This window comes from Crinia signifera, chromosome 2, assembly GCF_055691185.1.
Source record: "Crinia signifera chromosome 2, ASM5569118v1, whole genome shotgun sequence".
Taxonomy (NCBI): Eukaryota; Metazoa; Chordata; class Amphibia; order Anura; family Myobatrachidae; genus Crinia; species Crinia signifera.
This window is the reverse complement of record NC_139218.1, coordinates 53,751,901-53,779,822: the sequence shown is the minus strand read 5'-3', so window position 1 is coordinate 53,779,822 and position 27,922 is coordinate 53,751,901. Positions and strand designations below refer to the sequence as shown.

The 27,922-nt window shown below is 44.4% G+C and overlaps 1 protein-coding gene across 4 annotated transcripts in view; it reads right to left on the bottom strand.

Annotated features, from left to right (window-relative positions):
- Nucleotides 1-263: 263 nt before the first annotated feature.
- Nucleotides 264-27,922, bottom strand: part of SERPINF2 (serpin family F member 2) — a 40,169-nt gene continuing 12,510 nt past the window's right edge. For all 4 annotated transcript variants that reach the window (XM_083172127.1, XM_083172128.1, XM_083172131.1 and 1 more), the window contains exons 3-8: nucleotides 12,445-12,871; nucleotides 9,683-9,826; nucleotides 8,575-8,778; nucleotides 6,413-6,555; nucleotides 1,691-1,895; nucleotides 264-947 (exon numbers count right to left, since the gene is read on the bottom strand). In XM_083172127.1, coding sequence (XP_083028253.1) covers nucleotides 622-947; nucleotides 1,691-1,895; nucleotides 6,413-6,555; nucleotides 8,575-8,778; nucleotides 9,683-9,826; nucleotides 12,445-12,871 — 1,449 coding nt within the window. In that variant the 3' untranslated portion in view covers nucleotides 264-621. The remainder of the gene's footprint in view (nucleotides 948-1,690; nucleotides 1,896-6,412; nucleotides 6,556-8,574; nucleotides 8,779-9,682; nucleotides 9,827-12,444; nucleotides 12,872-27,922) is intronic.

Here is a 27,922-nt window from a genome sequence, read left to right as displayed (position 1 = left end):
GGGTATTTATGTAGCAGAGGGAACTGAGTTCCCCACCTCTCCAGAACCACTTTAAGCACTGTGTAGCATGGTTAGAAGCATTTATTGTTCAGCCAAAAAGCAGACCATACAGAATTCAGTAGCTGTGCAGGTGTGACACTAGCCAAAACCATTTAATTAGGATATAAAAAGAAGGCCCAAACATGCGTGACTTGTATGTAGCCAACAAGACATTTTTACAACACTAAATGCTCCTGTAAAAAGCATGGTCAAGTTTAGTCAAGTAAAAATAGAGCGTTTAAAGTTTTATTAAACAGGTAAACGGACGCCAGCTGGTCATACACAAAAGGATAAATATCAGTATTTCCAAAGGAAAGTTGTGTGCCTCATCTGAAGAGAAACTGCAACATTTATGTAGACTAAAACACAAAAACCAAACAATGAATCCTTCATAAAAGGAGTTAACAAAGTCCTGTATGGTGAGAAGTATGGTTCTCCATTAACTGACTTATGGGAACACAAAAATGACTCAATACAGACCATCACCGGCACTTCAGTCCTTCCACATCAAGACCATTCCATGGGTTATACCAAAGGGCTCTACATGGGCCAATTGAGTTACCTCTTAAGAGTTAACACATCCTATTTTGGTATGATGCTCTCTGGGAGGAGCTTGTAATCCAAAGTGAAGTGCGGTTCCCTTTTCTTTTGCTGGGAGCCAGGGTTGGGATCACGAACATACCCCATGAATAGAGGAAACCCTGTAATGTCATCGAACAGGAAGTATAAGAACGGGCGGTTGATGCTAAAAGTAGAAAATGAGCGGGAAGTCATGACTGATGTGGCTGCGGCACCTTCTACTCCCTCCTCATTGAGCTCCAATGTGGACTGGTGTTCAACATTGGACACAAACAAGGCCTCATCTGAGATCCCCTTTAAATTTGGATTGATAAACAACTGGCCAAGTCCTACAAAACAAGTAAAAAAATAAAAATAAAAAAAAGTTACCATATGATATATGGTGATAAAATAAAACATATGAATTAATTTACATTTATTTCAAATAGTCCAATAATTATCCTAACCAAACAAACTTGAACCATCACTAGTTCCTAGTCCTAACCATTCCCAAGAACAGAATGTGCACTTAAGGTGCGTACACACAGGGGCGATTTTGTCTAATATCGTGGGAAATATGGTCGCTGAGCGACCATATTGCCCGAGATGGGAGTGTGCACCGGGTGCACACTCCCGTTTTTTTCCCCCGTAGTGATCGCTGGTCGCAGGAACATGCTCCTGCGACCAGCTGATTTCCACTGCTGGGCTCCCCCGGGCAGTTTCGGGACACTGAGCGATATATCGCTCAGCGATATATCCCCCTGTGTGTACGGGGCTTAAGAGCCTGATTTACATTTCAACTTCATAATATTTGACATTCTGGCATCAACATTTAACACCAATATTTAGCAAACCTGGTATACCTGTAAAATAGTTTAGTTGTAAAGATTACTGCATATATGTTGGCATTAGACCACGGCAAGCAGACTACAGTGGTTTCCGGACACAATTCTAAAAATTTCAATGTCCTTGAAAAATGGCCCAATTCAATGTCAGGCCAGTCAGAATTTGAAACAGATTTTCAGGGGTACCCAAGTTACATAATAATAATAATAATAATAATAATAATAATAATAATAATAATAATTCTTACCAAGGGTTCTCAGGACGTGGCTAAGTTCCAGCTTAAAGTTCAGACTTAACTTTGGAACTCTTAGGCTCGTTGGCTTTACCTTATGAAATCGACTATAAAGTTCAGTCTTATTTAACTTGTCCAATATCTTAGAGATGTTCCAATCCATCTGCAGTGGCATTACTACAACAAAACTCAGATTTTCTTTAAAAGGCAACCTGGCCACCTTCATAGGAGAAAAAAAAAAACAGGTCACGTATCCAATACACAAATAATAGCGAGCTGTAACCTTAAATGTTGGTCTCTTTTGTGCTTTGGAAATGCATTGCAATTACACACACTTATTTTATGGGTACTTGTTTCCTAGAAGGGCGCCCATCGCGGGCATCGCATGTACATCGCATGCCATTATAATGGCATGCGATGCGACCGATGCGATGGCCGCGATTTTACATAGAAATGCATGGTAAAATGTAAATCGCATCGGTCGCATTGCATGCGGCCCAAAAAAATCGCATGCGATGCGACCGAGGCGATTACCGATTTTACATAGGGAACAATGTTAAATGGCCCAATTGACCTGATTTTACATAGGGAACAATGGCCCACAGACCCCAAATAGCCACCCTGAAGTGTGAAATGGCCCCCCCAATTGTTAACGCCACCCCACGATCAACGTCAACCCGAAGCGTGGCGAGCGCACCGAGCCCGCGAGGGGCAGCGGTATGCGTCCTCCGACCTTTTCATACCCCCACTATCCACATCAGCGTGAAGTTGAGAATAGAATGTGTGGCGAGCGCAGCGAGCCACCGAGCCCGAAGTGTGGCTAGCGCAGTGAGCCCTGCGAGGGGACGCGGAATACGAGCCCGAAGCGTGGCGAGTGCAGCGAGCCCGCGAGGGGACGCGGAATACATGTTAAGTAATCCGTGTCCCCTCGCCACGCTTCGGGAGCGGGTTCCGCGTCCCCTCGCTGCGCTCGCCACACTTTCTATTCTCAACTCCACGCCGACGTGGATAGTGGGGGTATGAAAAGGTCAGAGGACGCGTACCGCCGCCCCTCACGGGCTCGCTACGCTTCGGGTTGACGTTGATCGTGGGGTGGCGTTAACAATTGGGGGGGGGCATTTCACACTTCAGGGTGGGTATTTGGGGTCTGTGGGCCATTTAACATTGTTCCCTATGTGAAATCGGGTCAATTGGGCCATTTAACATTGTTCCCTATGTAAAATCGCGGTAATCTCGTCGGTCGCATCGCATGAGATTTTTTGGCCGCATGCGATGCGACCGACGCAATTTTTTTCCTTACGATGCCTAAGATCAAAATCGTGGGCGCCGTTCTAGAAAACAAGTACCATTTTATGGATAAAAAGATACCATTACAAAGCACAAGCTGAAGGTGGCAGCAAATACTGTAGACCATACTTCCATAAGGAAGAGTCGCAGGGCTACAGATTTCAGCATGCCCGTAAAGGAAATGCCAGCATAAGGAGAACCAGTATTCTAAATTCTGCTGTGGTTCAATTAGCGATTTATATTAAAAAAAGACTACTGGTGCTTCCAAGGAGTTAAGATCTAATCTAACACATAATAGGTTATGATTTTCTGTCGAAAATCTTACATACAGTATCAAACTTTGCAAATACTTGAGGTTGCAAGATCCACAATTTATTCAGATATACACTTTATGGTACAAAAGTATTTGGACATCTGACCATTACACCAACAAGGTCTGTAATGGCATTGTATTCAAATACATATCATTTATTGGGTGCCGGACGGGGTTACGACAGGCATTCACCCGACGTTGGGATCCCGATTGTCAAAGTGCCGACAGCTGGGTTCCCAATGGCCATTGGCTATTTTCCCTCGTGGGGGTCCACGACCCCCATAGACTGAGAATAGAATAGGTGGCTCACCGAGCCCGCAGCGTGGCGAGCGCAGCGGACCCCTATACCACACCCTAATTTATTGGAGTTGGTCCCTCTTTTGCAGCCCTGTCTGCCCACACGTCCCGGCCAGCCACACACAGCGTAACATAGCCCCGCAGCGGAGACCGGCGCCCACAGTTACTCAGCGCCTCCCCGCCATGGTGGGGGCTGCGGGGCTATAGTTACGCCACTGGTTCCAGTCATGTTAGAATAGAAAAGGGCCTTCCCCAAACAGTTGCCACAAAGTTGGAAGCATAGCATTGTTCAAAATGTATTGGTATGCTTAAGCTTTAAGATTGCCCTTCACTGGAGATAAGGAACCTAGCCCAAACCCTGAAAAAAGCCCCATACCATTATCACTCTTCCATTGAACTTAACAGTTGGCATAATGCAGTTAGGCAAAGGCCTCCTGGCATCCACAAAACCCAGACCCCCCCCCACTATCTGTTTGCCAAACCGATAAGTGTGATTGGTCACTCCACAAAAAAAAATAAAAAAATCATCTTTAATTTATATACCACTCCATACGATGCTTGGTATTTGACTTGGTGATGTGAGGCTTGCAGCTGATCAGCCATGGAAACCCATTAAACTCCTGCCACACTGATCTTAGGCTTATATTAATTCCAGTGGAATTTCAGAACTCTTCAGCTATGGCATCAGAGTGTTGGTGAATTTTTTGCACCATGTGCTTTTCAGTTGTTAACCCGACTGATTTTACGTGGTCTTTTCCTTCGTGGCGGAGTTTTGGTTTCTAAAATCGTCCATGTTTGTGAAATCACTAAAGGGCCCCTTACACTTGTGAGATTTTGTGAGATTTGATCCAATTTGAGTCAATTTATCTGACAAGATCTGCTGTGCCGTCTGACAAAATCTTATGTGCCTGATGTGTAGGACACAATCCACAATCCTGTGCCATTGGGTATAACCAAGAGATTGGAAGAGATTGAACCTCCTGCACATAGGATAAATCTCGAGTCAATCAGGTTCAATTTGTTGAGACAATAAGTTGACAAGTGTAAGGGGGCCTTTACAGTTGGTCATGGAATATCCAGCAGGGATATAATTTTGTTAACTGTCTTATTGCAAAGAGGGCATCCTATCACAGTACCACGGATGAAGTCACTGACCTCTTCAGAACCACCCTTTTTCGATCACAAATATTTGCAAGTTTAGTACATAGGCCCCATTGAAATTAAGAAAAAAACCTTATATTTAGTTGTGTTAATGCCATAGTTGCAGCTAACAAAAATACATCCAAATGAGTCCATATCTTACACAAGACACTGAAAAACTCGAATCCATGCACTCATTATATCCCGCATCGATTATTGCTATGGCCTCCTCACCAGTCTTCCTAAGAAAAGACTCTCACCACTACAATCCATTTTGAATGCAGCTGTGAGGCTGATCTTCCTGGATAGACGTTCATCGTCTGCTCTGTCAGTCCCTCCATTGGTTGCCTCTATTTTACCGTGTTCAGTATAAAATATGTCTACTTACATACAAGGCCATTAAGCTGACTACACCGACTTATATCTCTTCGCTTATAGTATCTCAAAATATATCCCCACCCGACCTCTTCGCTCTGCACAAGATCTGCATCTCTCATCCACACTCATTACTAGCTCCCATTCACAACTGCAGGACTTTCTTCGGGCTGCCTCCACCCTATGGAATGCCCTTCCATGTACATGAAGACTCTCCTCTAGCCTCCAAACTTTCAAGCGTTCCCTGAAAACTCACCTCTTCAGGCAAGCTTATCATATTCCAGAACCCCCACATAACCTCCAGTAGCATTCATATCTGATTGCATCCCATCAGGACTTACTTGCAATCTGATGGGTTTGCCATGCTATGGAATGCTATCCTTATGCATCTCTCCTTTTATCCCTATAGAATGTAAGCTTGTGAGCAGGGCCCTCCTACCTCTATGTTGGTTTGTTACTGCCCAGTTTGTTTTATCATGGTTTCCTATTGCAACAGAATTTGCTGCGCTATATAAGAAGCTGTAAATAAATAATAATTGGTTCCAGAATTCAGTCATTTTTTATTTGCGTTTCTATGTCTGCTAACACTTCAGTAAAATCATTATTGGAGGATTGCCCATACTTCTCACAATTAGGAGCTGGCATTATTGTGAACATTTCATGCACATCATTGGTCTCCTAAGGTCATTGTCCTCCTATGCCACGGGCCGGCAGGAAAGGCATATTTGCGGAAGTGTGGGAACATGGTGAGGGGCAGTAGATTGAGGTTTTGCCTAGGATGCTGAGAAACCAGTTCTGGTGTCAGCTGCAGCATACTTTACATTTAGCAATTCTCTTCCTAGCAACTCTGAGGTCACAGGGTGAATACTGCAAAAGGACACTGGTTGGGGAGGTATCCTCATGGCTTCGACAAAACACGCATAAATTCATCATCTGAATGGGCAGCGTGGGTGCTTCGTGGTACTCGAACATGATGGTCAGTACAAAGGTAAAGTGCTGCCCTCTTGTGGAAACAATGAGAAAAGGTTGTTGATGAGATCCGTATTTGAACCACTATCCTGTAGCATTGTAACACAGCCCGAGCGTGGGCCCACAGTAAGCCACAGAGTTGTTATGCAAAGCGCAGATGGACATATCACAGCACTTTCGCTTATATACAGTGTGCAGGCTTAAATAGGCAGTGGAACTAATGCTTTTCAAGACAATAAATGTAACTGTAGCAAATGGTTTATACTTCAGGATTACACATCAAGTGAACATTTATTTTAAACAAAAATCAATAGCAGCAGCTCCTAGCCATGAGTAGAACAGTGGTCTCCACGTACCTGACTATCCAGCTTCTCCAGCAGGAAATAGCTCAGGGGATACTTGGATGCCTGCATCATATCCACCATCACAGTCTCATTCTCATTTATGTAGAATGTATCTTTGCTAGTCTTTGACGGATCAAACTTATTTTTCCAGACACCTGCACACACACAATACGGAGCTTCTTAAGGCATCACGAATGCTTGCCCGAAGATTGTATAAAACCACAATTGACAGAAATACGGAAAAATGCTTCATTCTGAAAAAGAACAATGGGCCCATGTGGTGTGTTCCCATACTTGTCCATTGTGCAGGCCCATTTCATGGTCTGTACGTTGGGTGTGGTATGCGGTTCCAACAGTCGGGATCCTGACAGTCATTAGCCCGATGTCGGCATCCCGACTGGCCGGACTCAGACAGTGTGGCCAGCTCAACAAAGCCCCTTGCGGGCTCGCTATGCTGCGGGCACGGTGGCATTCTATTCTCCCTCTATGGGGGTTGTGGACCCCCATGAGGGAAAATAGCCGACGGCCGTCGGGAATCCGGCAGTCGGTGTTTTAACAGTCGGGATCCTGACTTTGGGTGACTGTCGGAACCCCGTCCGGCACCCCTGTACGTTATAGAAGAAATACGCCAAAGCCAAATTTCCAAAGAGGTCAACATATTAAAAGGTGTGAGTGACAGCAGGGCGTGCGATGTGGCCCCCCTACAGTGTACTGTACACTAAGGGTCAAAGGTCCCATCAGAAAAGAGCATACCTCCCAACTGTCCCGATAAACGCGGGAACGTCACGATTTTTGGGGACGTTCCCGCGTCCCTCCTGCGGCCGTCGGTGTCCCACTGCGGGGGGGGGGGGGGGGCAGTTGGGAGTTCCCCCCAAGCTATTCACGAAATCGGGGAGTGGCTTAATTAACACCCTCATTTGCATAGACCATGCCCCTTTTTGGACGCTCGCGCAGCGCGAGTGTCCCTATTCTGCTATGAAGAAAGTTGGGAGGTATGCATGAGGTGTGGCATAAAGGAAAGGGAACATGGCATATGGGGAATCCTGCTGACACCAAAAGGATGTGGCTTTAAATGGAAAGCCACTGATAGCCTCACTCTGGCATCATGAGGGCTGCCCCAGAGACTAGAGAACTGCCTGCTCCTTATCCGTGGTAGGAGCAGACTGCTTCTATTCACTTTGGAGTCATCCTCATTTTGCCCAAACAGCCATTCTTGAAAAAGTGCTTTCATAGCACGAAACGCGTTGAAGGGCTCGCCCGTGGATCAACCTGTCAGGCTCCCCAAGCCCTACCAAGTCTCCTCCGTCCATCAGGAACCTCTGCAGTGTCTGCCGTACTGAGTGACGTCACCCGGCAGACGGAGCACAGACGAGCGGCTATTACAAGCCGCACCACGCTGAAACACCGCTTCCTGCACCCGACTTGGATAGCGTTAGGGATAGTACAGGTACCACGGACTAACCACCTTTTCTCAAAAGAGCTATAAACATATTGCTAACTACGTTAATTTTTCAGGTGTTTTCCTTCCTTTTTATCTTTCCTTTCCCTATGCTTTTATCTCTCCCTCCTTTATCTCAATAGCGCTCATTTCCCCCCTTTTAAATTGTACTTTTTAATTGAGCCGCTGTGAAAAACCCTCCCAGTTTTTAGCGCAGTGTACCCCCATTTTTCATGGAATTACCCCTGGAAGGAAGGGTGACCTATAGGAGCAGCCTGCATCTCCTTGTGATGCCACTGACACTATGCATCTATTATAGATAATCAGCTGTGATCACGGGCCCGCCCCTGACACAGAGTGCCGACATTATGGGCATTGTGAGGCAGGGGGTGTGGCCATGATGATGCAATTTGCAGTTATGGTCTCTGTCTGCAAGAGGTATGTGGGGGGCTGCAGCGGACTCTTCCAGGGGCCCAGAAGCGACACAATTTTTGTAAGCCCCCAGGCAATTCTGGGAGAGTAGACAAGTATTTTCTAATGGGAGACCTTGTATGTACATAGAATGAGATTCATGTATGTTTAGCAGATCTCTCATATATGTATGTGCAGTAAAAGTGAATACCTTTGTTTCCAGCACATCTGGCTGTTTAAAGATTATATAGGGGCCATATACCAGATAGGGTGAAAAACATCTGTACAGACAATATGGAGGAAATAATGAACACGTTTACTTTACCTTTGAAGTGTATAGCATTGAGGAGCATTAACACAACATTCGCTGGTATGTCGGAGAGGAAGTTTGGGATCTTGCCCTTTGTTGCGTCACTGACCCACTTGTTTATGGAATCCAAATTCTGCCTCATATTTGGGCCTAGATTCACCGGTTTTGACCCATACAGCTCCGCAGACCTCTTTTTGAATTTTTTTTTAATTTGAAAATCTATGGGATAAACAATGCAGTAATATAAATACTGTAACACTACACAGTTCTTACAATGATGATATGACCAGATTGATAATGGGACATAACACATAAAAATAGTCACATCATCACAACAATATGATAATAAGTTGCCTAGCTGGCCGCAGGTTCGACCATAAATAATAAGAATTACTCTTTGCATCTCTAGTTTTTTTTACAGAATTCAGCAAATTTGATATCTGTAGTAAGCAGTGGCATGTAGAGGGTGTACACGCCCACACGGCATGGTCACACCCACGCAGCACAGGCCATAGCTCCTCCCCTTCTCAGTATAGCCCTGTAAAACATTTTCAGCCTCAGGGCCATGTACTCCTTCATACAGCTCTGGATATGATAAAAACACACACACAGCAAAAAGGGGTGGGCATGCCCCAAAAATATGTAATTTCTGCAATATTATAATGTCATTAAATACAGTATATTCAGATTTGCATGCCTGCATATATATTTAGTTCACACAAATATAGCTGTACATTCAGATTTTCCTTATACGCCATGATACATTGTTGAGATTAAGAACATGCTGATCCTGCAAAACTATGATCTTTACTTGCTACTTGTACTTCTTTTACATGAGAACTTGCCACCGGTTTTACATTTCCCTCACATACTTGCCTACCCTCCTGGAATGGCCGGGAGGGTCCCGCAAATCGGGTCCCACTCCCGGCCCCACGGGAAGGTGGGCAAGTCTCCCGCATTTTTGCTATAGCCCCTGCTCCACCTCTCCCCTCAGTCTGAAACTACGGATTTCGTGGGACCGTGGGGAGGGGGTGGGGCTAAAATGACGATGGAAGATCTGTCATTGTAAGTAATGCCTCGTTTTACAATATAAGAGAACTCTGTCCCCATGCACTGAACGCACCTTTTTTGACATACATGCGAGCAGCTATGCTTAGGGCAGTCTGCGTTAGTCGCTTTGTGACTTTGTGCAGCTTCTCATGAAGGCATGGCAATGACCTCATATGGAGTGTCTCCAGCAACCTCCTTTCGGTTTCATTCTCCGCACCTGAATAGAAAATACAGGGATCAATTAAGAACTCATATCTCAGACTCTATACAAGATTTAGTATAAAAAAAACACGCACACTACATAAATCTCCTATCCCGAGATGGCTAAAGGAGAACTACAACCACAAGTTCTCCAGTGGTGGGTCAAATTAAAAAGGACATCCAGTGGCAGAGAAGCAAGAAACAAAATTACTTGAGAGGGAGGGCTGGAGAGACAGAGAAAAGAGGGATGAAGAGAGAGCAGAGGTAAGAAGAGAGACAGAAGTGGGAGCGATGGCAAAAAACGGAGAGAAAGGTGAAAGTGCCAAGGAGGGAGGGGAGAGAAGAGAAAGTTGGAGAAAGAGGAGTTGGGGGGGGGGGGGGGGGAGGGAGAACTGCTGAAAATAGATGAGGAAAGACAGGAAGGAAGAGACCCATAGTAAAAAAAGACAGCAAAGTGTACAAAAAGCAGGTACACAATAACTTCCTCCTATTGCAAAAAAAACAAAAAAAAAATGTCATTAGATTTCCCAAAACGTCAGGCTGGTATACAAACACTGTGACCAATACATGAGAAAGGGTTTATTCTTTTGCTGCAGAAAAGAGTCACTTTACCAGTGGAAACATTACCTACAGTATAGCAACCAATCAGTTTTTACATAATTTTTTTTATATGTGCTACCTCAAAACTGATTGGTTGCATGGTCAACTGTTCCACTCTTTAACTTGCTTGCTACAGTATATTATTCGCTCTGTGGTCTATGCACTATGCCTTGGAGACTGTAAAGTGAACAGATATAACAATAAAATAAGCTCCTAATTACCCTGTTACAGGCTGTATTTGAAAAATGACATTTAGGAGTTGGTTGGTACTTTATCTCTGCCAACATTACCTCTCTCCAAGTCTTAGTACATATACCTCTAGAACTGCAGCCAACAGTGCCTATATGATATGTTTGTCATTAGGATAAAATTGATAAGAGCCTTACAGGATTGGACTGACCCACAGGAGTACTGGGGAAACCTCTGGTGGGCCCTACTGCCTGAGGGCCCTCCTCCTTATTTAGGGATCAGAACTAGACTGATGTGACTTATACAAGGGTTACATTATACTGCACAGGACTATGGTGTATTCTCTACAGTACATTGCTATTATTAACTGAGGAAAAAGAATGTGTGTGCGTGGTGCGCAACCAAACAGCAGCTGACACGGGGTTGTCAGACCCCAATGGGTTAAAAAATAGGAAAAAAGGAGTGTCAGCGCTGACCAACGGTTCTCAAAATATAACAAATTTAATAACATATAAAATACAATATAAATGAAAATAAATGTATTGGATAAAAGGTGTGAATTAATTGGCTGAATGTCCAATTATAAATCTTAAAAAGTATATCACCGGGATATTTGGGCTTAGTGGCATTTATAAACTGACAATCAATGTTACCATCCTGGGTGGCCTGGTCTTTAGAAGTGTCCAGATTGGTGACTGGGAGTGTCCTGAGTTGTCCTATGTTTTCAAGGACTCACGGTTCCCACTTGTGCAGAATTCCTCTTATTTTGCTGGAATAATTAGGGATCAAGCGGTTATCCCAAAAACGATTGGTCCAGTTGAGTGGCGAGGGACATCTGTGGGTAGGTCGGACAAGTCACCGGTTTAGCAAGGATGGTGTCAGTATGCCAGGATTGTATTAGCTCAACGCGTTTCCCCGGAAGGTTTGTGCATCCGGCTTCCTCAGGATCAAGTGCTAATACAATGCTAATACAATCCTGGCATACTGACACCATCCTTGCTAAACCGGTGACTTGTCCGACCTACCCACAGATGTCCCTCGCCACTCAACTGGACCAATCATTTTTGGGATAACCGCTTGATCCCTAATTATTCCAGCAAAATAAGAGGAATTCTGCACAAGTGGGAACCGTGAGTCCTTGAAAACATAGGACAACTCAGGACACTCCCAGTCACCAATCTGGACACATCTAAAGACCAGACCACCCAGGATGGTAACATTGATTGTCAGTTTATAAATGCCACTAAGCCCAAATATCCCGGTGATATACTTTTTAAGATTTATAATTGGACATTCAGCCAATTGATTCACACCTTTTATCCAATACATTTATTTTCATTTATATTGTATTTTATATGTTATTAAATTTGTTATATTTTGAGAACCGTCTGATTCAATCATTGGTATAGCCAGCGCTGACACTCCTTTTTTCCAATTGCTATTATTAAATCTGGTCAATTACCATGTACTAGCAGTATTTACATATAATGGATTACTCAAGCTTCTGTGGAGGCTACACTCGCCGATGGACCCATGAAGTCTCAGTCTAACACTCTGAAAATGATAATATTGCAGATTTCCGGTCATAAAGTTACACAATAAAAATGACTGCACCAGTCATCAATATGGAGCTAAATAAAAAAGGAATACTATCAACTCTGAATAGGGCACTATATCAGATAATGATCAGCCAGTTTCTGAGCTGCGCTATGCATTTGGCTATTAAACAACATTATATTTGTATTACGTTCTTACCAACGCAAAATAATTGGATTTCCTCATCGGAATGGTCCTATAGATACTTTACTACGATATGAAAAAGAAAACTAGTTAAAGACCCTTTACCTAATGATAGTTGTAAGAGCCCGAGAGCAATGCTTAAAGGTGACACAACTACATTTGGGTTTTTAGATTCCAGCTGGACTTGTTTCAGGAGGTCCTTGCTAAACTCCATCACTGCCGAAGCCAATTCTTGCATCTCTGCTTGGGATAAGTCTCCATCGCAGTCACTCTCAGATGAGGTGGACGCGTGTGCAGGGTCTGTGTCGTCTTGAAACTCTTCAGCCGAGTGCACTTTATTCTCAGGAGTCAACGTCGTGGCAGTCTCTGTACTTTGTAGCAATGGTGCAGCAGATGTAGTAGTTTTGTCTAACAGTTCTAACCATTCATGGAGATCTGACCAACTGTCAGAGGTAGAGGGTGGGGTATTTGCGGGCGTAGATGTAGCTGGTTCAGTAGGTGTCTCGCTGCTACTCAACTTCAAATCCACTTCCTGCATAAACAACAAAACATATCATCTATACCCCTCTGCCACAGTTTAATTACAGGTGAATGAAGAAACCAGAGTATTTCAGATATAATTTATAGCAACATATATCCATATATTAAAAAAACATTGATGTGAACCAAATATATCCCTTTGTTATGTACAGTATATAGTATTTGTATTTTGCATCCACTGCATATACTTACCCAGCCTCCACCTGCACAATGTTCCATTGACTTCAGAAATATGGTGCCATATTTTTAAAAAGAGGATTTATTCAAATGCACAGAAGATAATCAAAAGACATTGATTAAACTCCCCATATGACATGACATATAAAGTTATGGTGGTGTTTCATGCCCTACCCTCTACTAGGGCGTGGTGGGAGAATAAAATAGTGTGCAGATTGTAGCGAGGCACCGTGCCCAGGGCCGGTGCAAGGCACCGGCTGCCCCAGGAGAGGGGGGGTGGGGCGCCCGGGTGCCTACGGGGGGTAGTGGTACCTGCGGCGCTGTGTGATCTGGCGGCGGGGTCCCTGCAGTGATGCGCGCTATCCGGCAGCCAGGCAGCGGCGCGGGAAGCACTGATGGATTTGAAAACTCGGCGCATGCTGATTGGCTGAATCTCAGCCAATCAGCATGCGGAATGTTTTCAAACCCAGCAGCGCTTCCCGCGCCGCCTGGCTGCCGGATAGCGCGCATCACTGCAGGGACCCTGCCGCCAGATCACACAGCACCGCAGGTACCCGGCACGGACACCCCTGCAGCCTCCATGCGAGAGGCGAGGGGCGAAGTGCCGCCCTCCAGTGGCTGGCGCACTAGGCAAATGCCTAGATTTGCCTAGTGGTGGCGCCGGCCCTGACCGTGCCTGACGCATAGCGAGCGCAGCCAGCAATGCACTTTAAACTGTGTCCATGTTAACTGTGTTGACATTCAGGTAAAAAACATGTCAACCTTTTGACTGACGACCTAGACAATGTCGAACTAATGACCTGTCGACCTATAACCATGTCGGCCTTTTCCCATGTTGACCATCATGCTTTAGACCAAATGATCCCAACCCCTTTGGAGACTGCATAGACTCAGTTTGCTAACCATGTTTCATGATTTCATCACATTATTTTGGTACCATTTTATTTCCGGAAACATTTGTGACCTCACACAACCTAGGCTACCTTGCATCTCGTCCTGTGGTCTCATTCTCTGCTATTAACAAATGCTTACCAACATCCTTTTCCTCTAATCACATATGGCCTTGTTTGTTAGTTACACTCAGCCACCATTTCTTAGCCCTGTTCAGGCTGATTCCGACACTTTTATACCAATTCTCTTTTGTCGTCTCAAAATAATTTTCTTGTTGCTGCCTCCTAGTTATTTCCACCATCTCGCTGTAAAACATCAAAACTCAGCCCTTTCTCCATTTCTTACCTTGTTTCAATGAGCAAATGCTCCATGCAGCCTCATCACTACCTAGCCCACACTACTCCCTCCCTGGTACTACTACCTCTTTCTCATCTACCTCTTCCTCCTCTTAGTTGGTGGCATTTCTCCCAAACCTAGGACATTACACAATCACATCTATTCATGTTCTTCCTTGTAGCACATTTCCAATTCACTATGTACCTTCAACCCTTCATCCTTCATTTTCATATCCCCATGTGCTGTGCATGCCAGATCTTGCATCACATTTTGAACCTATTCCTCGCTCACTGAGGGACAGATGTATTAAGTCTGGTGACGAGAAAGTGGAAGGTGACAACGAAACTGCCAATCTACTCATAACTGTCCTTTTTCAAACATAGCTGATTGGCTGGTGCGTTATCACCTTCTACTTTATCTCTTCACCAGGCCTAATACCTCTGCCCCCAAATCTCTTCACAGTTGCTCAAATCCACTTGTTTGGCTTCTTCCTCATATGGGGTCTACCAGATTAACCCCTTCCCGACATTTGACGTACATTTACGTCATGGTCGGGATGTACTTCCCGACACATGACGTAAATGTACGTCATGACTTTAAAGTGTCACCGCGTCTAGAGACGCGGTGACAGAGGGACGATGTCTGCTGTCCCTGACAGCAGACATCTTCCCTCATTGCCCAGGGGGGGCAGCGATGCCCCCCCGATCGGCGATCGTTGCAATTGGCTGTTCAAATGTGAACAGCCAATTGCAGCGTTTACTGTGTTATGTATATAATTTTGACTCTGCTGCCCCCTAGTGTCCAAAAAAAATAAAAGAAAGTTGAAATAATGAATGAAACATAAAGTTTACATATGGTCTATGTTAGTTATGAACTATTTTGAGTGGTATGATTATTTGTCTCACAAGCAGAAAATTTAACATTTTGCAAATTGCAAAATGTTCAATTTTTTTACGACATTTTGGTATTTTTCACAAAAAAAAAAAACTGTATCGACCAAAATTTACCACTAACTTAAAGTACAATGTGTTACGGGAAAACAATCTCAAAATCACTGGGATAAGTAAAAGCAAAAAAAAGTTATCCCCACATAAAGTGATACATGTCAGATTTGAAAAAAAGGCCTCTGTCAGGAAGGCAAAAACAGGCTGCGGCGGTAAGGGGTTAACAAAAATAAATTGGAGTAAGTTTCCTATGGTTTTCGGCTATAACTTCCATGTGATTCTACCCTGGTCAGAGTTTCCTTTGAAGTTCAGGGAATACAGCTCGTCTCCCGCCTCCACTTCCCAATACCTTCCATCTCTTACTGCCCCACTTTACCGTACCTTATATTCTACTGAATTTTGAGCATTTTTATTAAAAAGGATTTCAATATCCCTAGGTAAAACCCTACGGGCACTGCCAACTTTAACATCTCCAAACCTAATTCCTCCTCTCAATGGTCATTATATTCCATCAGTCACGATGACCAATACCTGTAACTGAAATGTCTAGTTCTATCTCTCTACCATCTCCAGCTTCTCAAAGTCTGGCTTCCTGCTCTCTGATCACAGTGTGTTTTCCTCCTACATCACCGTCTACTTACTGCATCCACAACTGCACACAAATCAATATACAGTACACACAAGAACACCTAACATTACTTACGTAATACTCTTCCCTGCTTCACTTAAGCTACTACTACCACCAACAAATTAATTCCCAAATATTTCCTGCTAGCTAGTATTTGGTCAAGCAAACCCATCATATATCTCTAATTTCCACTCAGTCGATAAACAACTGCCTCTATTCCACCATCAAGTTGCTTCACTGTCTACCACACTGACCTCCGTCCCTTACGTCTCACAACTTTCAGCCATTTTAAATTTCTCACTGAAATCATCAGCATATACATCCCTTCTTTTACAGAAAAGGGGTTGGGGAACCACTGGTGCTTCAGGGATAAAAAATGCTGCTTTATTCACACACGATAAAAGGTATTCACAAAAGGCTGTATGTACATGGAATGGGGTACAAAGTAGGCAGACAGGAAAAACGGAACCCCAGGATGGTGCTGTTGGTCCGGCGGCAAGACGCTGCAGACGTGGCCGCTGATGTGCGCTCCTGGGTGCAGATCTCCTGTCCTCTTTGTGTTCAGACTGCCTTAGTGAAAGGGCAGAAAACGGCAATCTACGCGTTTCGGAACAGCTGTTCCTTCCTCAAGATCTGCCGTGGTGTCTCCTACGCTCTCTTTTACAGGTGAAGCCAACTATCACATGACTCTTTCGGGCCAATGAGCGTACACCTGTAGCCTGGCTTTTGTTCTATTATATTAGTACGTGATAATACAAGTTTAAAATAATAAATAGTTACATAGTAATAGTAACGTCCCAGGATTGGAAGGATCTTGCATACAAATTGGAACAAGTGATCGGGTATTCCAGTCACCCCACTAAAGGAGATACTACTTATCCCTGAAGCGCCAGTGGTTCCCCAACCCCTTTTCTGTAAAAATCTGTGCCACGTTTGGAGGTTGATGGTCTCCGGGGGATCCACAGGCTGCTAATTATTTAATTAATTTATTCCAAAATTGCGCCAGTTTACTAACTACTTGTGTTGTTACATACACCCCTTCTGCTCTAATCACCTGTTTACCCTCACTCCTCTTATGCTACAGAAGAATAGGTCTTAGAAACATCATGTTGAAATTATTTGACAGCAACTAACCTTTTAGCCCATCTAATCTGCCCCTTTTGGTAGCTTCAGAACCTATTTGTTTAATCCCTAGGTCTTTGTATGAATAGGTCTGGTCCTATCCCAAGTGCATTTAAATTGCTTTACTCTCTTAGCCTCTACCACAGTGATTTAAAACCTTTTTAACACCAAATAAAGTGTTAAATTCGCCAAGGCACACGGTCAGACCTCCATAGGGAAAAACACATTGGCCCCCACAGGACAAAAACAAACCTATTGGTATGTTTTTGTTCTGTGGGGGCCAATGTAAATAACAGTTGAACTGGTGGTAGTGTCTGTAAACTGGGGTGGACATCTCTAGATCTGGTGGTACACTTGACTAGTGTGCCACAGCACCGTGGTTGAAAAACACTGCTCTACGTACTGAGAGGGGAGTCTATGCCACTTATCGGCCACTCTTTCTTTTCAGAAAGGTTTCCACAAACTTACCTACCTCCAATATTCTTCTTGGTAGGAATGTTCCTTCCTCTACCTTGTAAAAACCCTTGATATCTTTGAAAGTCTTCACACTCCACTTTATTCTTAACCTGTCCAGACGTTCCCATCCACTCCTAACTCCTTCATCGATTACCTGTTAAACCTGTCTTTCTCTCCTGCTCTCCAACCCCCATTAACCTGCTCTAACATTCTACAGCTTGCAAACTACTTGAGAAGCTGATAAATACTTGCCACTGTTTATCAATGGACTCTCTTCTCAAACCTTTGCCATCGGTATTCTGCCTGCTATAATCTATGGGAAGTGCATTAACTAAACTGCACTTTTCTTCTACTGTCAACACACTTTCCAAAAATGTTCTCTCCCGATTCATCTCCTGTCTTGATGACAATGACATGACAAGTCTGAAGTAACCGACAATGCAACTGATTTTCCAGACTCCTTGACTCACTGACTGAGAAATTAGAAAACTCATCGCAGGGGGCGTGGCCTAGCAAGCTTGCAGGACGGACGCAAGTTGCCTCAGCTCCTGTCCCTTTTTATATAAATTACCCTCTCATTGCCCCTATACCCCTTCTATTGACCCCCACCTCGATCACCTACCTCCCCGTTTCCGACTTGTGCCAGGTGGAGAGTGCCGCAGAGCCGGGGAGCGCTCCTAATCGCTCCTGCAGGTTGCGGCCTTGCTGGAGAGGAAAAGCCGGGGCCTCAATTTCGGCGCCTTCCCGACGCGCACGGCCGGACCGCCGTTCGTGCTGCAGCGGGCCTTGGAGCTTCGGCAGTAGGCCCCCACTGTGGCTGCTACCCCCCGGACCCAGCGCGCTACTCGGGGGCTCCACACGCCAACCCGGAGCGGCATCCAGCGGGGGACCCGGAGCCAGGAGCGGCAGCGTGGGCGCGCGCTAACGGCCGCCTCCCGCCGGGCTGATAGACGGAGGACACGGCCCCTGGAGATAATCACAGGCTTACCTGGAGCGGGGGAGAGCTGGACCTTGCTCTCTGGCCACCCCGTGCCGGGCGGACGAACAGGGGAAAAGTTCTGCAGCATTCCTCCAGCGGCGGCCATCTTAGGTGAGGCACATAAACATCTCCCTCTGCCCTCCATCCATTCCCCAACTTATAACCCATATACAGGCTCCCACAGCTGCATTAGAAACTGCCTACATTGCCCCACACTGAACTGCCTCTCCCCACAGATTTGGCATGTGGAAAAGTGGGGTCATGTCTTAAACGAATTGCCTGCAGGAGAATGATTAAATTAAGCTGAAGTAAAGTGGATGCTGGGTTACTTGGGCTTAGGACTTATGCGCCCAGCTCTTTCCTAAGAATTACTGTTTAGTAACAGGGTCCTGTCCACAACCTTTATTATTTGCTGTTACCATCTGTTTTTGCGACCCAAGGATCACTGCTTTATTTTACCCATTCTGGTGGGCTCATGTTTCCTATCTCAGTCAATCTGGGAACAAGTGTGATTAGAGCTCCATCTTCTGGTTAAAAGGGGAAAAGGAGAAATAAAGAGAAAAAAAAAAAAAAAAAAGAAACACAAGTGTGATAACAGAATCCCAGCAGTCGGACAGTTAAATAACACATAAGCTGGGTGGACTCTATACCCACGGCTTACGGGCAGCATTTTAAATATACGCTCTGCTTGACCTCAGTGTACCCCTTGGTTAATTGCGTGAGCCTGCATTGAGGGGTGAGACCGTGGACGCCCTCCAGAATTGTATATGGTCTGCAGAGGCCCCCCCTCTTAGGTTCACTTGAGCCCGTAACATACCGTTGGACACGGACATTACATTGAATACATGGTCCCTACCTATCAGTTCTGAATACCCACCAGCAACCCCGATAGTCTATTTGCATAAACTCCTGCACAGAAAAACTAAGATGATGTAAAGTTACCAGCTGGCCGTCCACCCGGATTTAAATCAACTATCTGATACTACAGACTCGGATCTCTGCTATTCCGACAACTTCAATATGAGCAAAAGCACCACCAAAGGAGGTCGAAAAAACTCTCAACAAAGCATACGTCCACATTTTGCCCGTCCTGACCTGGCCTTGCCGACACAATCTCCTTCCTCATCTCCAGGACGTCTATCCGATATGTCTCATACAGCTGAAGATACTTTTGCTACTAAAAGCGACATTCAAGCTATGTTTGCGGACTTCACCAAAACTGTAACCTCTAATCTGCAACAATTATCTGTAGATCTACGCAAGGAACTTGCTGTTCTGTCCACACGCACTTCTAAGATGGAGGAAAAGGTTGACTCTATGTCTAAGGGACTCTCCGATGCCACTCATGACATAGACTACCTCCACCGGGAATTAGAATTCCTTAAGGAGAAGACTGAGGATCTCGAAAATAGAGAGAGACGGAATAACTTGCGAATACGGAATATCCCAGAATCGGTCCCTCCCAAATCTCTGGAAGCATATCTCAAACGCCTCTTCATCTCGCTGGTTCCTACGTTAGTGGAAAATCAGATTCAGATTGAAAGGGCACACCGAGCCCTGAGGCCTAAGCCTAAGGATGATGCCCCCCCAAGAGACGTTATTCTGAAGTTCCTCTCATTCCAGGTGAAAGACCAAATTATTCAGGCCAGTCGCTCTTCCTCTCACATCCGCTTTGAGGACAGCTCATTACAGATTTTTCAAGATTTGGCCCCCAATACTCTTATGCGGAGAAGAGAATTACGAGACATCACTAAATCTCTCAGGGATAATGCATTTAAATACAAGTGGGGGTTCCCGTTCCGTCTTATAGTGGAAGTTAATGGTCGGCAAGAATCTGTATATAATGTCGCTGAAGGGAAGAGCCTGCTCCGCAGACTCCAGCTACTTCAGCTGGATGATGAAGCTTCTGCATCGGACAGTGCTACCGTACCTACCTGACATGGTTATAATAGAAATGAATAGCACTTATTTACATTTAGAAATGTGTTTTACTTATAGCTTTTTGCTAAATTGTTGCTTATGGTTGTTGGTTTCCCTTCCTCTTCCTCCTATCCTGTGAGCGCACTATTTTGCGTGTGTGGGGAGGAGAGGAATTCGGAACCCCGCTCTTATTGTTCTGTTTTTTCTTTTTTTTTTTTACCTTAGTTCCGAGTTTGTACTATGGCGCACCATAACACCGGGTGGATCGCCTTATACTGTATTTACCTGTTCTTCTCTTTTGTTCCGTTTATCAACAAAATTTATTGTCTTTTGCATGCCTAGGCCACGTTCCCTTTATTTTTTAGGGATTCCTGTGGAGTGACCTGCGGGTTCCACAGCCTTCCCTAACTCTGCACCCGTATAGAACTACCTCCCATCAGGAGGTGGTTTTCCTTTTTCTTTCTCTTCTTTCTTTCAGGGTGCACACTCAGTGGGCCTTTCCCTCTTTTCAGGGAATTGGGGGGTTAAGTTGCCCACTCCTCTCTCGTATCTTATTCCTTTTTTTTTCTCTTCTCTTTTCTTTCCTGTCTTCTTCTTTCTCTTTTCTCTTCTCTCCTCCCTTCCTCCCTCTCTAATCCTTCCCTAGACACTGGTGCAAGTAGCAAATTGTACCTCGATAACATGACACTGACCGTACTCTCTCTCAATGTTAAAGGCCTTAATACTCCCCACAAAAGGTCACTGCTATATAAAACCATCCAATCTAAAAAAGGTGATATCATCCTATTACAGGAGACTCATTTTAAAAAACACTCCCATCCCTCCTTGTCCTCCAGGCGCTTCCCCAATGTCTTTCATTCCACTAACTTCTCTAAGAAACAGGGCGTTTCAATTCTAATACGCTCTTCCGTACCCTTCCAGCTCATTTCTAAAACTGTAGACCCAGATGGGAGATATATTATTCTAATAGCACAGATCGGTCACCAAATTATGACTATTGTTAATATTTACGCTCCCAACACAGGCCAGACTAAATTTTTCCGTGATGTGTTTGATAAACTACATCCCATCCGCAGAGGGTTAGTTTTGTTAGGAGGGGATTTTAATACCGTACTGTCGCACACGTTGGACAGAAGTTCCCCTAAAAAGGGTCCTACCAGTAGCACGCAGGGCGATTCCCTTCAAAAGGTAATAACAGAGGCGGGGCTGTTTGATACCTGGAGGGCTGTCCATCAAACTTCGCGGGATTACACCTTTTATTCTATTCCTCATGACACTTACTCCAGGATGGATATGTTACTGCTTCAGATCCCTAAATTTAGAGACCTTCTCCAGTCACAGATTAAGGAATATTTTGATCTTAATTCTTCGTCTGTGACTTCTGAAGCGACAGTGTGGGAGGCCCACAAGGCTGTTATCAGAGGCGCAATTATTAAATACGCCTCTTATAGGAAGAAAAAGTTAACGGGCAGAATCACAGCTCTGACTGAACAACTGGAACGCCTAGAGACCCTACACAAACAGACTCGCTCCGCTGGGACACTTAAACAAATACAAGGGGTGAGAGGTGAACTTAATTCCATCTTAGCAGAACAGACAGAAAAATCCCTTTGTTGGGCCAATCAGAGGTTCTACGAAAAGGGTAATAAATCAGACGCATTGCTAGCCAGACAACTGAGGGCCAAACGTGCCGCCCAGGCCATTGTAGCTATTAGAGATAGTACTGATACGTTAACTTACGACCCAGTCTCGATTAACAACACATTTTACAACTACTACAAATCACTCTATAACCTATCTCCGCCTCAATCACCTAGGTCCGCACCATCTCTTTTAGCCCAACAATACCTGGACTCATGCAAGCTCCCAAAACTCTCAGATTCTCAGGCTTCAACCCTGAACGCGCCCATAACGTCCGAGGAATTACATTCTGCATTAAAGTCACAAAAATCATCCAAGGCCCCTGGCCCGGATGGTTTCTCTTCACTATACTACAAAACCTTCTCAACCACTCTGTCTCCACACTTATTATCCCTTTACAACAAAATTCTATTAGGCGATAAATTTCACCCAGACTCATTAAAATCTGTTATTATCGTCATCCCCAAACCTAAAAAAGACCACACATGTAAAACTAATTTTAGACCAATCTCATTGATCAATTCGGACATTAAATTATTCGCTAAGATACTGGCCAACAGATTAAACCTCTTGCTGCCCCAGCTTATCAACCCCGACCAAGTGGGATTTATCCCTACACGACAGGCACTTGATAACACCAGACGGACTGTTAATCTGATTTCTTTCATTAACAGGTCTAAACTACCGTCTGTGTTGTTATCATTAGACGCAGAAAAGGCCTTTGACCGGCTATCATGGCCATTTATGTTTCAAACATTAAAAACTTATGGTATTAATGGCAATTTTTTAAAAGCAATTGGTTCTTTATATGACAACCCTCTGGCTCTTGTTTCCACTAATGGCCTCTCCTCTCCGTCCTTCACTCTTCATAACGGAACAAGACAGGGCTGCCCCCTTTCTCCTTTGCTTTATGTCCTGAGCATTGAACCACTAGCCGCTAAAATCAGAGAGAATCCAGATATTAAGGGTATCACGGTCAAAGACAAACAATACAAAATATCATTATTCGCAGATGATGTACTTTTGACCTTGTCATCTCCTCTGATTTCCCTTCCTAACCTGATGAGGGAGCTTTCTATTTATGGGGCATGCTCGGGACATAAGATCAACAATAGAAAATCTGAGGCTATGCCACTTCACCTGTCCCCAGACATAACAAACCTTTTACACCAGGGTTTTGATTTTACGTGGAAATCTAATTCCTTTTCCTATTTAGGCATCCAGATTACAAAATCTTTTAGTCAACTTTTTAAAGCGAATTATGCCCCTTTATTACACTCCATTAAAATGGATCTAAAACGCTGGGCCACTCTTTTTATCTCCTGGACTGGCCGTATTAATTATATAAAAATGAATGTCCTGCCAAGGGTACTATATCTTTTCCAAACAATCCCCTCTAAGGTCCCCTTCTCGTTTCTAAAAGAAATTCAGTCTTTGTGTGGCTCTTTCGTATGGTCCAATACTAAGCCGAGAATTAACAGATCGATCCTCTCCAAATCAAGAACAACTGGGGGCCTAGGACTTCCCGTTTTCGAAAGATATTACCATGCAACGCAATTGAGTCATATCTCATCATGGCATACACCTCGGGGTAGTAAAACTTGGGTGACACTGGAATCAGATCTTATAGGTCTGCCATCGGTTAGTTATCTCCCGTGGATCCCCCCAAGACTGAGGCCTTCCTCAATAAGCGAAGTCCCATGTGTGCACGCTGTTCTACAGATATGGGATAAAATTAATAAAAAACTAACCCTTGCTGCCTACCCCTCACCACTGACCCCGCTTTGGAAACATCCTGACTTCCCGCTAGGGAATGTTAAATCATACTCAGCTCCCTGGATCTCAGCTGGCATTGATAGGGTAAGACATATTAGAGGAGAATTTTCCCCTCCAGATTTTAAATCACTTTGTGAACGCCATGGCCTCCCAACCACCTTTAATTTCGCATATATGCAAATAGTTAGTTTTATCAACTCCATCAACAAATCAGACAAATTTAGAAATCCTACCCCTTTCGAACGACACTGTATTTACAGCCCTGGGCGCAAGGGGTCTATATCTATTTTATATTCATTGACCATTCCACAGACCCAGTCGACTAAAGAAAAATTTGAGTTGGAGTGGGAACGGGACTTGGGTGTGAGCCTGGAGGACGAGGACTGGTCAGATTTGAGGCAGCATGTGAGTAAAACCTCAATTAATACAAACATTAGAGAGACCTCCTTCAAAGTTTACTCCCGCTGGTATATGACTCCGGACAGGATATCTAGGGTCTTCCCAGGCTCCTCTGATATCTGCTGGAGACAATGCGGCCACAATGGTACCTTTTACCATATTTGGTGGGAGTGTCCTGTAATTTCTAAATTTTGGGATGATGTCATACAGGTGGCCTCAAGTATAACTGGCCAACCTATTCCTAAAACCCCTATAAATGCTCTTTTGTGTAAACCCTTTGACTCTTTATCTAAAACCCAGAACGCATTTTGCTTCCAATTATTTAACGCAGCGAAACTTCTTATAGCGACATGTTGGAAGCAACTGGAGGCCCCATCTTTAAATGCATTGAACAACAAGATGTGGTATCTAGCATCTATGGAGTATATTACAGCCCTCCTAAACAACAAGGTTAAAACATTTCACCTCGTCTGGGATCCCTGGTACAATTTGCATCAAAGACAAATACCGGGTAGGGAATGAGCTGGCCTCACCCCGAACCCGTTTAAATGTGCACAGTGTCTGCCTCTCCTTTTTCCCTTTATCCTTTAGTTACCTATTTTTCTCTTTCTATTCTTTTTTTTTATTTCTTTACTTACTGTATTTTATTTTATTTTTTTTCTCTCTTTTTCTCCCCTTCCTCTTTCACATTACATACATCTATCTTTCTATTTCTCTTTATTATCCCTACTAAAAAATTGAAAATTAATGGCCACATTTGACAGGATGTTATACGCAGACCAGTTGTTAATTTATGTGATTAGCTATTTTTCTAACTGTATTGTTTTATACTGGTTGACTTGGATGTTGTAATTGCTGGCTATTCCAAAAAAAATATACGTTAAAAAAAAAAAAGAAAACTCATCGCAGCCTGATGGTAAGCAACATGGAGTCACAACCCCATGCTGATACGGTCGGGATCCACCCTGTGGTCAGGAACCACAGTTGGAGAACTGCTGCTCTAGTGGCTATCAATGATATAATTCCCCCCACCTCACATATTCTTTGAGCGGACTTATGTCCTCCTTTGAAACATTTCCGTAGTACACCCTATCACATTTAGGGTGTTCTCAAACTTATCAATCGCTTAATTACCATGACCATTACAGTCACTTGCTAAAAAGCATTTCCTCCCTGTAATACATTAAAGGCCCCAGGGCGGGATTCTCCAATAACCCCCGCAGCACATTGCCGGCACTCGCATTGTTAATATTCGCATATGCAGTAACATATGCGATTACTAACGCAAAGGCGATGGCCGGCGATGTGCTGCGGGTCCCCCCTCCCTCCCTGAACCCTCATATGGCTGTGAGAGGGCTCCTCTTCCTCCTCCCTGCACTCGGAAGAGGTGCAGGCAGGAGGAGGTCACTGGTCCGGGCAGCATAGCAGGAGGCTGTCCGGACACAGGTGAGGGAGGGCATCGCAGGGGGCGAGCGGGGCGGCGGGGGACGCGAAGGGAAGCCCATAGGCTTCCATGGGATTACGCCATCTAGAACTGGCGTAACCCCCCGCAGTGAAGCCCCGGGCGGTGGGGCTTTGCTGCATATGAAAATGCTGTAAAAACCCCGCAAACAGGGTTTTTACGGTATTTTGTGTTTGGTGAATCTCGCCCCCAGTGAGATTGTTCTTCCCTGTTTTACATGTTCTAAACTTTAACTTTTACCCAACAATATAATGCAAGGTAAATTCCTGAGTACAGAGCATGACAGTAGCAAATAGCATGGTCTGTGAGATTTGAGGCAGGTAACACTCGCTGCAATTCTTAGATCCCATCGAAGGCCATCTTAGCAACACTGTAGGCCCTGGACAAAGAAAGTAACTGGCACCCTATACTTCCATACATGGGAACCAATAATAACTTCCAAACAACAACAACAACAACATGCCCCTTCTATGCTATCTCTCCACATGCTTTCATACAGTAAATGGCATTCTTATTGGTGGATAGCTCTTGCCATCCACCAATGAGCATGCTGACAGCCATTTACTCTGTAGCTACAGATGTGAATAGGTAGAGAATGGAGCCTCACTGCTCTGATTTTGTGACTAACACCAGCCCCTGCTCAGAGGGGTCCAGGGTAGATTGCCAGTATGCATATATTTTAAGATTGCCATCATCACAAATAAATAAGCTGTTTGCTAGTGCACCATTGTTACCCAGCATGCTGTAGCTGTCAAGTGGTAGACCAGATTTTACAAAATTGTCCATGGAATTAAAATGGAATAATAATTTTTTTTTATCCTTTTCTTATTCCTGTTTTCTGGTCTACCTTTTTTAATATACATATTTAAAATGCAAATAATGATAGGAATTGTAGGCCAGGTTGCTGTTAGGTTCTTCTGCTACAACTCTTGTCAGGGCTCATGGGGCATGGAGATCATTCAGTGTAGCGGTGCCATCTTCAGCATTATGTATTAATGGCAGGGGTTAAATTGAGGGGGGAATGGGGTGGACCATCTCTAATGGTGAGGTGGAACATTTTAACCTCCACTTTCAGGGGCAAACGCAGAATTTTCAGAAGAGGGTTTCCAGAGGGACGGAGCAAAGCACGGAGATGGACACTTAGGTGACCCAGTATATGCCTGGTCAGTTAAAGTATTATAGATAGACCAAATTTATTTAAATAGTAATAATATATATATAGAGAGAGACACACACACACATATATATATATATATAACAGCAGTGTAGACCCCTGGGCATAGCAATGTATTGGGGCCCGTACGGATCCTCCAGCAGTAGGGGTGGGGGAAGCTTTGATGTCCCGCGGGTGGTAGCATGTAGGGTGCTCAGCATGTAGGGCCTGGATCAGTAATTTCCACTAATTACCCCTTTACTGCACAGATGGTGGGAGATGGGGTGGGAGAAGGGGGCATTGGGCTGAATGAAGGGGCCCTGATACATAACTTCCAGGGTGGTAGAGGATGTTTAATATGCAGAGCAGGGGTGTATAGTGGAGTGGGCTTATTATTCATAATTTTCTGGAGAGAGGACAGCTTGCTTGACTGCAGATATCTCCAGTTCCTGGAAATAGATTGCTTAGATTTTAATGGAATTATAAACTAGAGAATCCCACCTACCAAATGGTATTGGGGACTAGGGGATCAGAGTTCAGGAGGCAGAGCAATCTGCCAACGAGTATATAAAACTACATACCAGGTGTGTGGAGCTGGAGCAGTAACCAGCTACTGGAAGGCTGATATCTCTGGTTCTGGGAAGAGTAGAGACAAGCTACTAGTGTCTCTCAAAGGGGGGGGGGGGAGAGAGAGTCCCAGCTTTTGGAATATACCCTCAGAAAAACTCTAAGTCAGAAAGAACCTGAAATATCTGACTGGGAAGACTAATTAACAGGCTTGGATGGGGACCACTGCTTTGAAGTCAGATATCTCCGGTTCCCAAGGGCCGATTTTTAAAATTCTTGTACCCATGGAAAGAGGGGACCCTCAGCTTTCAGACTAGAAACCTTAGACTCCTGGGGGTGTTTCTGGGTACTCAGAAACCCCCCTGCGTGCGCTACTGACTTTGGCCCTAGACAGTATTTCTCACAGAAAAGCTTTCTAGTTTGCAGGGGGTGCCAAAAACCCTACCACTGACCCTGTCTCTGCCTAATGGGGTTAGGGAGGTGGCATAGAGAACTGAGTTCCCCCACCTCTGCATGACCACTTTAAGCCCTGATTAATGGGGAACTATTGTGCAATACATATGTGAAGAAATGTATCTCAGTTTTTTGCAGT